We start from the raw sequence: 15,330 nt of genomic DNA on the forward strand, positions 1-15,330 counted from the left end.
GCCTCTGACAGTGCGCGGAGCCTGCAGGCTTCTGGCTGGTTGTGTTGTGGCCGACACTGTATCTGGTAGTTAGAAGCCCTGGCGCTAGCGCAGGTCCCCGAAATTGAGCATGAGCTGACCAGGCCTCTACTCTAATCTCCGCAACTATGCCTGTCCCGACTCCCACCTCTCCCCTCAGCCGGCGACCGGAGTCCACGCGCCACTCGTCAAGTCCACTCTTTATTTCCTTAGACCATCTTTATGTTGATAATTTGAGGAGGCTGGGGGAGGAATAGGGAGTTACAGGCGAGCCTGGAGTGGCACCCGATAGCCTGACTGCGTACAGAGTTTTCTCCCAAATTTGCTGTCGGAAGACTGAAGGTAGCCTTGTCTTGTACTACCTCCTTCTTCACTGGGGCAGCTCCAGGACGATTTTGCCCACGTTCTTGTTAGTCTCCATGTACTCATGGGCTTCTTGGACTTCAGCCACGGGGTAGACTCTGTCCAGAACCGGCAGTAAGCGTTGAGGGCCCTCCGTGGAGAAGTGGGGCAGAATTTGCTCTGTGAAAGCCTTCACCAGCATTTGCTTGTACTTAAGATAAGGAAAAGAAGACCGTCAGCCTGGATGGAGGCCTTTCTTTGTCACTCCCCACCCTGATTAGCGTTTCTGCTTTCTCTGAAACTCATACACATATGAAGTCACACAAGGGTATGTAATAATCACCTCACTCCTAGCATGTATGTGCATGCCTCTAGATTTGTAAGCTCGGTTCTGTACTAGGTAAAGATCAAAGCATGGAGAAAATATTAGTGTCACTGAAAGCTGAAGGACTCTTTTTAAATACAGACTTCAAGCAGGAGGCAGCCACAGAGAGGACTTATATAGGCTCAATTCAAAAGAGATGCTTAACCCCTGTTATCCCCCAGCAGGTGTGAAACCCTGTGAGGAAACATTCCCAAAGCTGGCACCTGTTGGAATGCTACAAAATTTCAGGAATGTATAATCTGTTAAAGGTAGAAGCTTACTAACCTTACTTACCTAAGAGGTTTTCTTAGCACACTGAGAACAGTTCTGCCTTTGCAAACAAAAGTCTTGGTACTATTAGAAATACTTCCTAATATAGTCAAGGCTTTGTTCATTTTATATGAAGTTTACATACTATATTAAGTATTAGCCACCCTCTTTCCCAGATGTTGAGGCCTTCATCAACCAATTTTAATTAGTTCTTGAAATTAGGTTACCAGTTTATCCACAGTGGGGCAGGTTTCTACAGGCTCTCCAACTTAATATGTGATCCTTTCTCAGGATTATGTGAATGAATCACACTTTTCTGGATAATAGTTAAATCACATGTTTTATTTTCACCCATCACTCACCTTTTTGTCCCTAGATCTTAGAAGACTGGTAATCAGACTTCCCCTTTTAAAAAGTAGCTTTGAAAACAGAGGCCCATTGACGTCAGCTCCTCCCAGCAGACCATAGAGAACCCAGCGACCATCAAGAGCCAGGCAGTTGACATTTTTCTCCCAGTAGGAGCCACCTATGCAGTCTAGAATGAGGTTGACTCCAGCACCTTTCACATGAAACACAGATTTGTGATGCTAGTCAGAATCAGAAAGATTGGTGCAAAAGAAGATTACATGGCATATTTGTGGAAATATGGGTATAAATATATACAAGTGCAAGCAGTAAATCTATAGGTTGGAACCCAGAACATTGCTTATAGAACCATGGTTGTAAATGGAGTTTAGAGACCTGAAGTCTATCATATATGTGTGATACAGTTCATATTTTATGATCCCTGCCACAGCAAGAGGGAAATGGGGCAACACCATGATCTGGTATTTTCCCTGACCTCCACATAAGTAGAGACCCACTGGCACCCAAGGGAATAGGGGAGACCCACCCTAGCCTACAGGACAGGCTAGTCCATATCTAAGTTATGAAGTGTCTGCACAGGGTTCTCTGAATCATGGCTTTGATAGCTTTCTTTTTAACTCTCTTTTTGATTCTTGTCAAAAAATGGAATGGGATGAGCCAAATATAAACAGATTTGGCTCTAGAATATAGAGGCATACACATTTACTTACCCACTTAGGGCGCTACCTACCAAAGCCTACTATGACCAGCTCCAAACTAGTTTCTCCCAATCAAAAAAAGTGCCAAAGAACTAAACACACATTTCTCCAAAGAAGACTTACAGATGGCTAACAAACAAGTGCAATTCCAGAAAAATAAACGACCCAATCAAACTAGTTTCTACCCCTACTTGCTTTTAATTCACTACAGAGTGACTGGTTGGGAAAAAGAGGTCCTGAGTAATTCCAGGCCAACTCTGTGTGATTATCCCCTTTGTAAAAAGCATGTAAATTGTATCACTTATAAGAATGCCCATGAAAATCACCTTAGTCCTAAATACTGCCTGCCTGTCTCCAGTGGTCAAACAGTAGAGTACTAGAATTTGGCCTGGGCAGGTGTTATGCTTTTAGCAGAGGGAAAAAAAAATCCAGAAGCAACTTTGTGGCTGGTGAGAATTTTATTTAATTATCTCTGAAACTCCTGCTGAACTGCAGAAGCTTTGTTTACCTTTAGTGAATTTCAGTGTTGCTTCAGAAAAGTCCTCTTCTTTGTAATTGAATCCTGCAGCTGCTCCGAGCTTTTCTGCTATTTGAAGCTTCTGCTGGGAACTAGCTGTGACCAGAGGAGTAGCCCCAACCATCCGGGCAAGTTGGATGGCAGCTGTGCCCACACCACTTGCTCCTGCATGGATTAGCACAGAGTCTCCAGCCTGCACATTTCCTGTGATAGAAAGTATAGGAACCATTTTCTTTACTTTGCAACTGCTATACCTTTACCACATAGGCTTATTCTTCTGTGATCATCTGGCCCTGGGACCACCAAATGTCAAATCTCTTGCTGTCTTATTTAAAAAATTTTTATTTAGTTGGCTGCATTGTGGCATGCAGGATCTTTGATCTTCGATGCAGTATGCAATTTCTTATTTGCGGCATGTGGGATCTGGTTCCCTGACCAGATTGAACCTGGGTCCCCTGCATTGGTAGCATGGAGTCATAGCCACTGGACCACCAGGGAAGTTCCCATCCTTCACTTGAGAGTGAAGCAGCCAATCTCACCTTGATGCTTTTAGGCCACCTTGGTGTGCCTTCTGTCCATCACAGCTCTACCACCCTTCATAGTCCTTCTATTCCAGAAAGCCTTCTCTGACTTCGCCCATACCAACCTTTCTCACCTTAAGCTTCTGTTGTAGTTTGTAGTTAGAGACGGGGCCACCCTTCCAAACACTGTGCTTGTCTTCCCAGTTACACTGACTTCCCCAAAGGCAGAGACCCTCACATGAGCTCTTGGCTGGCTTCAGTGGGAGTGAGGAGGAATTAAGGAGTTGGTTGAATGGCTCCACCTGCTGCACTAGGGCTCTCAGAGAGCTTAGCAAGACTGAGAAGCTGGGACTACTACTGCGCTAACAGTGAGAAGATGCACACAGGCCTTCTATCCAGTGCTTACCAGTGCTTTTCTATCTGCTAACCATGATTTTCAGCCATATCAAGCCATTGCTACATAGTATGAGGATCTGATACTAAGTAGGGTAAGGTGCTGGGATTGGCTGTTGCTCAGTGGCCAGATCAAAGCTGCCCTTCAGGAATGGTGGGTTTTGAGGTGGCTGAGTTATGAATAAATGAATAAATTGAACTATGCTGTATGGAGTGAGCATGGGGTGGGGTGGTCCTTACCCACGAGATGTAATAGCTGGAAGGCGGTGAGCCAGGCCTCTGGGATGGCTGCAGCCTGGCACATGGTCAGTCCTGCCGGGATGGGCATGAGGAGCTCTGCAGGGACAGTGACATACTGAGCCTGGCCCCCGCCAGACAGCAGAACCATGGCTGGGTCCCCGACCTTCCAGGGTCCCTGGTAGCCAGCTCCCAGCTCTGCCACGTGTCCAGATGCCTCGAGTCCCAAAATGTTGCTGGCTCCTGGAGGTGGGGCATACTGGCCTTGTCTCTGCAGAAAGAGGACACGCTAGGTAGTAAGCATGATCAGAAATCTGTGTCAGCATCCCTGGCTTTCTTCCCATAGCTCCCCTCCTCCCCCTTTAAGACAAAATTCAGGGTAAAATTAGGTTTTTTAAGTCAAGGAAAAAGAGAGGGGAGGTAATTTGTTTCATACAAGTAAGAGACTACAGGTCCCATAATCAGTGGATGTGTAACTTGTGGTATCACTTCCAGTCCTTGTATCATCTAAACCCTTTGTTTTACAAATGAAGAAACTGACGCCTTGTCAGGGGAACCAGGGTAGCAAAACAAGTTAATAGCAAGACTAGTAACTAAACCATGGGCTTCCTAATGATATATCTCATATATCAAGTGCCAGGCTCTGTACTCATGCCTCACAATCGCCAGAGGCCCGAGACCAGAGGGACTGAACTAGGAGTGTGCATCAGAACAATTTGAGATCCTTTTGCAAAGTATACATGCCTGGATCCCTGTGCTATTTATTTTGAGTAAGTGCCCCTTGTGATTCTGGTGTACATTTCTTAATCACTTCAAAAAATGCAGGTGACCCAGTTTAGTGCTTCTAGAAGAAGTTGGAAGAAAATTCTTAAAAGCACTGCCCCCTGCCAGCTCTTGAACCCTCAGAGTGGAAAGAATACAGACTCAGGTGCCTTAAGACAAAGACACTGCTCCCCTGGTTACTAGTGTGTGGCTTTGGGCTCATTGCTGAACCTCTCTGACTCTCAGTTTCTTTGTCTGTAGAGTACAAATGGTGAACAGGGTTGCCTGAGGAGCAGTTAGGAGTCCTGATTTTCACCCAGGCGGCCCAGCTTTGACTCCTGGTGTAAGGATGCCAACCTTTGAGGCGGGGCTTCCCTAGTGGCTCAGATGGTAAAGAATCCACCTGCAACGTAAGAGACCTAGGTTCTGAAAGGTTGTTGCTGAACCAGGAAAGACGCCAGGATTCTTGGCCTCCGGAAGAGAGGAATTCAATCCAGGGCCAGTGACGAGGCTTGATCGCTCAGAGCTTTTGTGTAATAAAGTTGTGTTAAAGTATAGAAGAGATAGAGAAAGCTTCTGACATAGACATCAGAAGGGGGCAAAAAGAGTGCCCCCCTGCTAGTCTTTAGCTGGATGTTACATAGCTACTAGCAAGCTGTTAATTATAGAAAGGAGATGTCTCAAAACTCAGCCCCAAGGCCCTCACCCACAACATGCATTTTGAGATAACACTGGCACCAGATGAGTCATCCCGGGCCATAAAACCATTGACAGGAATCTTGAAGAAAGGCAGGTTTCCAAGTAAATATATGGTTTCATTAACATAGATTAAGAGTAAAACATGCAGGTTTGTCAAGTCAGTTCCGAGTCTTAGGCAAAACCGACTTGAAGAAAGACAGAGTCGAGGATATAGTTCATTAACATAGCTTAAGACAAACATTTCCAAAAGAAAAACGCTTTGGTTAGCTCAAGGTTTGAGAAAAGTTCAGGTGAAGCCAGGTTTCATTATGGCAACACAGAATTTTAAGAGAAACCTCTTTAAATTTGTATAGAGGAGGGAAAAAATCTAACACTTGTTTGTTTCCTCCTGCCACTTAAGAGGGAGATAAAAAATGTCTGACACTTGAAGCCTATTTCCTCCATTTGGAGACCCCTGGCCTTCCTGCCTGTTATCCTCTCAGTTCAATCCCGGGTCATAAAGATCCCCTGGAGAAGGGAATGGCAACCTACTCCAGTATTTTTGCCTGAAGAATCCAGTGGACAGAGGAGGCTGGTGGGCTACAGTCCATGGAGTTGCAAAGAGTCAGACAAGACTGTGCTGACGCTTTGACTTTTTCACTTTCAAAGGAGATACAGGGAGGTCTAACACCCACCCCTCCAAGAAATGGGGAAGCCTGAGCAGACAGACAATGGAGTGACTCAGGGTGGCCTCTGCTGTGCACTTACCCCTTTTCTTTGTGTAAAACAAGGGAGGCTAAATGGTTCTAGTTTCAGAACCGGGAGGAAGCAGGTCATGATGAGCGTTAATGGCAGTGCCTAAAGTCTCCTTCATCTGTCTGGTGAATGTTTATTAAAGACCGCGTTGCCCTGCTCAGTCCCAGCTGCTGCCAGACCCCTGGGTACCTGGAGTAAGTCCGCCCTGTTCAGGGCGCTGGCTGCCACCTTCAGGAGGACTTCACCCTCGCCTGGGCTGGGCTTGGCCACTTCCTTCAAGTAAAGATTTTCTGGTCCTCCCGGCTTGTCAAAGTGCACAGCTATCATGGTCTCTGAGGACACACAGGGCACAGAAAACTTCTTTGAGGGGCCCAGTGCCCCACTGCCGGCCAGCGGCCTCCCTCAATCCGTCTGGCCGCCGGCCCCTGCTCTCCTTCCAGCGAGGCCCCTGCCGCCTCCAGGCCAACCCCGCGCGGAAGGCGCAGGCTGGGATGGGGGTGCAGGGAGGCTGGCCGCACCGACTGGCTGCGGGCGGAACAGGAAAACACTGAAGAGCATGAGGCAATTTTCACTCCGAGTTCGAATCTCCCACCTGTCTGGATCGCTGGAGCCGGTGTGAGCTCCTTACTTGCTCCAGGCCCGGCCTCTCTGCTGCTTTTGCTGCTGCTCCAGGTGACGGGGCGGTCCTGAGCGCCCGGCGGGTCCTAGGAGCCGGACGGCTGCACTCTGCGTAGTGCAGGGGTGGGGTTGGCCGGAATCAACCCTCCCCTTCTTCCTTCTCCCTTGAAAATGCAAAGCTAGTGGCGGCAAATCAGATTTTTGTGAATTTTGAGCCTGTGCAATCTAGTCCTTCCTTTGGTTTAGCGTGAAATGCTGTTAGGCACTCAACTTTGAGAATCCTTCCCTCTCTCTAAGGGAACTAGAACCGGAACTCTTGGCGGGCGACCGGTCCGTTTCCCAGCCTGGCAGGCTTTTGGCTGGTTTGTGCTGTCAGTCTCTTTCTGCCCTTGGTCTCTGTAGTAAGGTGGGCAAGCTGGGTGCTTCTGAGAAAAAAACAGAGGAGCGCTGGGGGGAAAGGGAGGATAAAAGCAGTCCTGGGATTCTTTAAACTTCTATGGTTTTTCCTGTCTTTCCTGAGGATGAGGGAGTGGCCCCTGGAAGAGGCTGCCCAGTGAGGCAATTTAGCCTGGTTAAATAAAAGCTGTATAAATGCTTATTACATCAGGGTCTCTCAACCTCGCCACAATTGACATTTTGGACTAAATAATTTTTTGTTTGGAAAGACTTCCCAGTGCATCGTGGGGTGTTTAGCAGCACCCCTGGTCTCCACCCATTAGATACCAACAGCACCCTTCTACAGTTGTGACAATAAAAAAAGTCTCGACATTGAGAGATATCCCTAGGGAGCAAAAAAACCACCTGCTTCTGGTTACAAGCCACTGGATTAGAAGAATACACGTGTATGTGCACCTGTATAAAAAGGTAACTTTTTTTTTGGCAGTGTCTTATAATTTGCCTCTTCACATGTGTTCTCTTATTTGAGTTTTTTTTTTTTTTTTTTTGAGTTTTATGACACTTCACTAAAAAGGAATTGAGATGTATCAACAGAACGATTAATTTGATTTCAAGGGGCACATAGCTTATGAGTGTCAGAGCCAGAAATCAAACTCTTTGTCTCCTGATCCTGCCCAAGGCTCTAGAGTAGAAGGAAAGACTACCTGGGGCACCCATCTGTCCCTTCAATTACAAACTCCCTTTCTCTTTATTTACATCCCTCTCCTGATATCCCTCTCTTGCAAGAAGGCTACCCAAGTTACATATTTTTATAAGGCCTGTTTTCCAGAAATGCCTGTCAGCCACTGTCCCTCCTTTTGTCATCTGTGTCAAAACCACTATTGCAAGAAAAGGGACAGAAGAAGCCCAACAGTGTATTCAGAGGAAAGGTCCATAGGAGGCCTTTTCTGGAAACTTTGTGGTGGGTATTTTTTGCTTCTTTTTTTGGGTAGGCTATAGTGTCTCAGAAGGACCATGTCCCAGGGAGGGCAGGAACTTATACTGCTGACTCCCTGATAATTAAAGAATAAGACCCAGGGGACTTCCCTGGAGGTCCAGTGGTTAGGACTCAAAGCTTCCATCGCTGGTGGCATGGACTCCACCCCTGATTGGGGAACTGAGATCTCACAAGCCACACAGAGCAGCAGGCCTTATGAAAATACGTAATTGTGCGTCTCAGGACACTAACCTCCAAAAGGGTCAACAGAGAGCTCTGCTGGAAACTACAAAAACAGGTTAATTTCCTTAAAACATCCTTGCTCCAGCCCCTTTTTGTCAAAATATAAGTTGTGGAATTGGGTGGTAAATTTTAGATGACTGGTTGCTGCATCAGTATTCCACAGTCCACATCTCTGGCCTTAGAGGAACTCCCCCACAGGTTCATGTTTTAGCAGAACAAGCAAGATCTGTGTTAGGAATTAGGTGGAAGCATGTGTCCCAGAAACCCAGCTGATGTGAGGGTACAACTGCTGCTGCTTATCCTGAAAGTTAAATGGGGGTGAGGGCATAATCTCTCCCAGATGGCCTCTGAAGGGTTCTGCGTAAACCAGCAGCTTCTGTGGTAACCACGCTCAAGCTTGGACAGCCCAGCAGCTCAGTGATGACAACTGGTCCTTGCCTAGAGGAGCTGGGGCAGTTCACCTCTGGGTACCATGCCAGCTTCTATGCCTGCAGGACTTTGTCTGGGCTCTTCCTCCCCTTTCTCCATGGGCACTCCGCCCAGAGGTTGAAGGGCAAATCTCAGGAGCAAAGACTCAGGAAGGCTGTAGGAAAAGAAAGAGCTTGCAGTCAGCTTGGTGGGGCTGCCTATTTGGTTACCTGCCTCTGCCATTTTCCTGGGGACCCATCCGTATGACTCAGAACCCAAGACAGTTCTTACTCCAGGCAGTGGTCTTCATCAGTAGACAAAAAGCATTTTTAAAAGCTGCATTCCTCATATTTTAAAGTTGATATCTAAAACTTTCCATCTTACATTTAAGGTGGTACAAAAGATATGGTTTCTGGTCATAAATACTGACATTTAAAACTCATATCAGGCTTTTAAATGTATCAAGTGGAGTTGGATTTTAGAGCAATTTAATACTATAATCATCCACTCAAAAGTACCCAAACAAGTTCTTTAACAGTTGGAAGTTTTAAAATTTCATTTTTTCCTAATACTTATATTTTCATTCTACATAAAAATTACATCCTGCTATGTTTTATGCTTTATTGATCATTCTTATCTACAACAAAATATATGTAACCTGACATTAGTTTTAAAATTTTCTGTGATTGTAGGGCTATAAAGTGTTAAATTTCTTCTGGGTTTACTTATTATTACAGTATTATTAGTTCACAGCTGATCAAAACATCATTTTGAATTACTTTTATGTTATTTAAAGTATTATTTTAGGGGAAGTCCCTTTCAGTCCAGTGGTTAGGACTCTCTGCTCTCACTGCTTATGCCCTGGTCAGGGAACTAAAATCCCACAGGCTGCATGGCATGGCCAAAGTAAAAGTATTATTTTGAATGTTAATAATTATTGAATATAAAATTTTTATTGGACCATTGGTGGGGTTGAATTTTTCCAAATAATTATGTCATCTGTGGATGAATATTAATTATTGCTTGAATGAGACTAGTTTCAGCATTAATCTTTTTCATTGTTATGGACAAGCTCTGAGAAACCTAATTTGCATAAATTAGAAGGGAAAGAAATTTCTTTATAGGAATGTCAGCCAATTATTTGAATACCTCTGAGTTATATGATAAAAACCATATAAGGATTTATCATCCGAGATTATTTTCAGTGATCTATTAGCTGGTAACTTAATTAAGTCTTCCTTCAATTTTGTTGAAAGCAAAGATTTGGAAACCATTCAAGCTGTAAGGGATTAGTTACCCAGCCCTATGTGTCATTCTCAGCTTCTGGGATTATTGCCAACAAAGCTTTGCAAAGATTTATCAAATGACTATTATTTCTGCTTCTGTTTCTTAGAGGCCCCTTGTTTATATATATTCAGGAGGATGTGGAAAGTAAAAGTGTTAATTCCAATACACTTTTTTGCTAAGACAATTCTTTGGACCAAATCCTTCTAAGTATGTATTTGGGGGGGAGGGATGAACTGGTAGATTGGGGTTGACATATACACAGTACTATATATAAAATAGAAAACTAATAAGAATCTACTGTATAGCACAGGGAACTCTACTCAATACTCTAATGATCTAGGAGTAGAATCTAAGAAAGAGTGGCTATATGTATATGTGTAACTGATTTACTTTGCTGTAGAGCAGAAACTAATGGAACATTGTAAATCAACTGTACTCCAATATAGATTTAAAAAATAAATATATTTTAATTGACATCTTGGCATTGTAAACTTAACCCATTTATCAACAACATCTGTGACATTCTTATTGGCAAAACCAGCCACCATTGTTAAACTAATCAGCCAACTCATATTTCTATCAGGAAAGGTTTCTCATTTTTCAAGTAATCATGTTATTTCATGTCTTTATGATAACTGTCTTGCTTCTGAATTTTAAGAAACGTGGATAAGATGAGGAGTCTTTCTCTCCTGGATGAATTATGATACAAAGATTTTCACTATTTCTCAATGATGCCCTTTTTGATTTATTCTCATGGGACTCTTCTTCACATATGATGTATTTTTTACAATACAGGATGGAAGAGCTCATTAAGTTTAAAAATAATTGAGAATTTTCCTTTCCTTTGGCACCTTGCAGTTCTCACACTCCAAGCCAAGTATTACAGTAGGACTGGGGCTGAATGAGAGTAGGCCTTTCTTTTGCATCCTGGGACAACTGGCATTACTGCTCAATCACAACAGGTAAATTTTAGGAAAGTACATATGGAAGTTGGGGACCTGGGGAAAAAAAATGAATCCCTTGAGTACATTCATGCCTGTATGTACCATTTCAAGTCTTTGTGAACTATCAGGACAAAAATTTTCCTTGTTCGGAGACCCCTGTTTCAGAACATCACCTGCTTCCTGGGCACCTCCACAGGGTGCTGCCATCAAAGGGTCCCTGCTGTGGGTCTGAGTAGCTGAGCCAGACCGGAACTTTGTGGTAAGAATTGTAGGAAGCAACTAGACCGTGCTACATAGGAGGACTCTAGACAGTGACGCATTTGCCTTGATGAAGTTTATGAAATAGCCTCCCACTTGGTACCCAGCAGTGCAGTGTGTGTGTGTCTGGGAAATGTGAGCAGCCAAGAGGCTTCATGATAGCTTCAGTATTTTAGAGATCACTGTGATCCAAGATCAGACCTGCCTTGCAGGCTCAAAACCTCAGTTTGTCGGCATGTGGAGAGTGGGTGTACAGTCCACATAACTAAGTTATAAAACTCAGATGTCAGTGTTCTGATTTAAAAGGAGAAATCATTGGCATGAGGTCTGACCCCCAAATCTCTAGATAGATCTACATGGAAAGCCAAATGGTGAGCAAAGATTCTGGACAAGATGGGATGATTGAGATGAACTGAATGTTTAATACTTAATCTGGCTAAGATAGCAAGATATATCCACCTTTTTACCCAGTACAACCTTGCCATTAAGACCAGAAGTGATATAATAAATATTTTTAGCTTTTGTCCCTGGTCCCCCAACCGCTGATCTCTGGAGAGGGGAGAGGGACTGGAGATTAATTCAATCATTCTTGCATTCTTGGCATATCCAACAATATGTGTGGGAATACAAGAGACTCATAGAGGAGTCTTCCAGCAGATATACTATGTGAAACTATCAGTGCCTCACATTCATGCCAGTGAACAACACTAAAGAAAAAAAAAAGTGGATTAAATAATTCCAATTAAAGAAGAGAATCTCTTGAAATGAGAAAAATTGCTTCCTTAATTCATTCTTCCTTTTCAGTATCTTTTGCCTAGGGTTTTTAAACCACAAAACAAGGCATTTATTTCTTTAGGATCTATAATTTTCCTCTAAAATCATAAAAGCCATCTTTCATAGTCCTTTGATGACTTAATTCCCTTTTCTTCTTAGATAGTCTCCTGAAAGAAAACAATATGGTTATTATTTGACCATATTATTTACTGATGAACAGTAAATAGTAAAAACATGATTCATTCACAATAATAACAATATGATTCATTCATTTATTCCATAAAAATTTGTGAGTGACTACTATATACTAGGCACTGTGTTAAGTACTTGGAGATACAAGGATGACTGGATAGTTATGACCCAGTCCCTGACTTCAAGGAGTTCATTGTCTGTTTGGGGAGACAATGTCTATTGTCTATTATATATTCCTACACTCTTCCATAATAAAAATTTTATTTCCCAAAATTTTTATAATTATGCATAATTTTTGATAGAGAAAAATACAATTAAAAATACAATTAAAACTCTCATAGATATATCTCAGATATAATTTCCCAGTTCTACATTAAATCTTTATTCATAAATGTAGACACGGAAGGGGAATCCACTAGACACCAAGAAGACAGCTGCCTGGCTCACAGTGATTTCTTTTTCTGTAGAAGGCTCTTTTAAAGAGGATGGCCCCCAGCAGCTACATCTCTGCTTTTTTACATTGCCCTCCCCACCCCCTATCCCCAGCTGCCTGATACAAGGGTAATGAATATGATCTGAGACTTGTCAGATCAGGGTTCTAAAAGAAATTAAGAGGATGCAAGGCTTGACCATGACGCCATGAGGAAAGGAGGCAGTTTGCAATGGGAGGTAACAAAGCTGACGCTCTTAGGAGGAAAGACTGGAGGAAGATTCATTGTTCCAGTCCCTGGAGTCCATTATTCCTGTGACTCAGCTGGTTTGACTGCATTACTTGCAGTCAGAAGACTTTACTACCACAGCAAAGAAAGACAGGCATTGGGAACAAACTTACCCAACTTCTCTGTGGCTTCCACACAGACACTAGGATACATGCCTTCAGAGTAAGTTGCCACCAGAAGATACAGATGGGTCTTCACAACAATCACACCAGTGTTTTCCTGGATAAAAATAAAACAGAATTCTCTTCTCTTGATTTTAACAACAGGACTAGCAGTTACCCTCCAGCCACACTTTTCACCATTTCCTGACTCATATTCACGTTTGTTTTTGGATAATCTTACTTTTTTCACTAGTTTAGTTGTTTCCTTAAAAAGTTTCAGACTATTGTAATAACAGCTTGTGTATTCTGAAAAAGCTCTCAAATTGATTGTAGTATTTCCCTGTCCTGATGAGAACAACAGATGTCATGGAAAGGAAATATATTTTGGAATTAGATCACTCTGGGTTTGAATCCCAGCACTTCCATTTTCTGCTGTGACTATGGAAGAGTTATTGAACCTTCTTAAGCCTCAGTTTCCTCATCTGTAAATGAGGTTACTTAGTGTATAATGTGGGTGAAGTGTGCCTAAGCCATAATACAGGGCAACCAGAAATATGACTATCATCCCCTTGTTATAGGAACATCGAACCAACAGTTGTTTTAAGCACAAGAGTAATGCCACTTTTTTAAAGAAGGATAATATCGAGTATGAGAGCTGAACTGCAGTGGAGAGACAGTTCAGGCAATATTTAGTTGATAAAATCCAGAATGAATGGTTCCCAAAACCAGGCTCTGTTAGTACTTTCTTTAACATATGCCTTCATGGCACTAGACTGCTGCTATCTCAAATACTGCCACTGCAGTAACAGGCTTAGTCTGTTTTAAAGATAGGATCAGGAGAGGCATAGAAAACTTGGAGTCAAACTCAAAAGTTTTTACCAGTTGTCTTCATGTCTTGAACACTCACATTCTTGGCATAAAGAGAATAGTCATCTGCCCGGACACATTTGTAGTCCTTCTCCTTGAAATACAATCCTTCTCTTCTGGTTTTCAAAGGGTTCTTGGCAAACCCATTTACAAGTGTTCGGACATCACTGGGCATTACCTACAGAGGTTAAACAGACTAGAAATTGGCAAACGATGGGGAAGTGGCCAAATTTGACCCACTACCAGTTTTCTTAGGCCTATGAGCTAACAATGGTTTTTACATTTTTTAAAAGTTGAAAAAAATTTTGCAATATGTAAAAACTACATGAAATTCAGATTTCAGTGTTCCATAAAGTTTTATTGGAATGTTATCACTCCCTTTCCTTTATTATCTATGGGCTTTTTACAGAAAAAGACTTAAACTCTTACGCCAAACTTGTGTTTTTCTTACACTAAATCCTGGTGATGCTACACATAGGCTTCGCTCCTGGAGTTTGATGAGGGCTGCACTGTCCACATGCTTTGTTCCCAGGAGTGTATCTAACAGTAAGTTCTGCAAATGGCTCATGCTCCCTCAGTTCTGAAAAAAAGGGAACTGCAGTTGAAATCATCTGCTCCAGCTAGCTTTTAAAAGATGTCCCCAAGACATTCAGAACAGCTTTAATATCAACAGCTTTAACTGAAAAGATGCAGAGTGAAAATAGTGGTCCACCATCCAGTGCCCACCAACACTAAAAAGAGGAAAACAGAATCACAGAAAATCAGCTCACACAGAGGGTTTTGAGTTTGGAAATTCACAGCTTATAATTTTTTCTATGTCAACGGTTTGTATCAGAATCACCTAGGATTAAAACCAACAAGAAACCTGACTAAATGGAGAACTACTGAAGAAAACAAGACTAAATGAGATATGCCAGTCATTCAGTCCTCACGTTCTTTTCCTTCTGACCAGCATCAGCACCATGGACACTGGTCAATACCTCAGGCCAAAAACACCTGGTGGCTCAAACGTAAAGAATCCACCTGCAATGCGGGAGACATGGGTTCAATCCCTGGGTTGGGAAGATCCCCTGGAGGAGGGCATGGCAACCCACTCCGGTATTCTTGCCTGGAGAATCCCCATGGACAGAGAAGCCTGGCGGGCTACAGTCCATGGGGTCGCGAAGAGTCGGACACGACTGGGCGACCAAGCACAGCCCACAAAAACACCTTGCGGAACCCAGAGCGACATTTTCCCTACAAGTTTCCAAGTCTTCTTGGAGGGTCCTCATAGGGGACAAGTTCTGCAAACACTCGTCCTTCCAAGAGATCCTAAGGGCAGGCGCCCCTAGCCCGCCACTCCCATCGTGGTGATTTGGCCCTCGAGAGTTCCCCGGAGCAGAGTTACTGAGGGAGAGGGAGGGGGTTTAAATCCGGTCTGGTTGTCTGGGGGGGAAGACGCACAGGAGGCACTGAGGGCTTGGGGAATCGCTGCGGGGACAGACCTATTAAAGCCAGCTGCCTCGGAAAGGAGCCCAGCGCTCCACGGAGGCCTGGCTAGAGGCGCGGACGGCCGTCAACGGACGCAGGGGAAGGCGGGGCGAGAGGGCGACGAGCCCAGCTACTGGCTGTGGCAGCTGCCCATC

The 15,330-nt window shown here is 43.7% G+C and overlaps 3 protein-coding genes across 8 annotated transcripts in view; 1 reads left to right on the top strand and 2 right to left on the bottom strand.

Annotated features, from left to right (window-relative positions):
• Nucleotides 1-15,330, top strand: part of FAM228B (family with sequence similarity 228 member B) — a 40,806-nt gene that overhangs the window by 208 nt on the left and 25,268 nt on the right. For 3 of the 5 annotated variants that reach the window (XM_043917298.1, XM_043917299.1, XM_043917293.1), the window contains exon 1: nt 6,645-10,812. The exons of the other annotated variants lie outside the window; for them this stretch is intronic. In XM_043917298.1, coding sequence (XP_043773233.1) covers nt 10,752-10,812 — 61 coding nt within the window. In that variant the 5' untranslated portion in view covers nt 6,645-10,751. Of the gene's footprint in view, nt 1-6,644; nt 10,813-15,330 lie in introns of those variants that run through there. 5 annotated transcript variants of the gene reach the window in all.
• On the bottom strand, nt 207-6,663 carry TP53I3 (tumor protein p53 inducible protein 3). Of its 2 annotated transcripts, XM_043917289.1 has the most exons (6): nt 6,515-6,663; nt 6,112-6,254; nt 3,730-3,997; nt 2,567-2,779; nt 1,357-1,553; nt 207-571 (listed from the first exon to the last, which is right to left on the bottom strand). In XM_043917289.1, exons 2-6 carry the CDS (start codon nt 6,247-6,249, stop codon nt 389-391), a joined length of 999 nt encoding a protein of 332 aa, XP_043773224.1. In that variant the 5' UTR covers nt 6,250-6,254; nt 6,515-6,663; the 3' UTR covers nt 207-388. The 2 variants fall into 2 exon arrangements, with proteins under 2 accessions (XP_043773224.1, XP_043773225.1); XM_043917290.1 differs by having other exon boundaries at nt 6,112-6,628.
• On the bottom strand, nt 11,447-15,291 carry PFN4 (profilin family member 4). Its single transcript, XM_043917302.1, has 5 exons — nt 15,190-15,291; nt 14,157-14,285; nt 13,746-13,883; nt 12,851-12,956; nt 11,447-11,993 (listed from the first exon to the last, which is right to left on the bottom strand). Exons 2-5 carry the CDS (start codon nt 14,271-14,273, stop codon nt 11,965-11,967), a joined length of 390 nt encoding a protein of 129 aa, XP_043773237.1. The 5' UTR covers nt 14,274-14,285; nt 15,190-15,291; the 3' UTR covers nt 11,447-11,964.

Source organism: Cervus elaphus, chromosome 11 (assembly GCF_910594005.1).
Source record: "Cervus elaphus chromosome 11, mCerEla1.1, whole genome shotgun sequence".
Lineage (NCBI taxonomy): Eukaryota > Metazoa > Chordata > Mammalia > Artiodactyla > Cervidae > Cervus > Cervus elaphus.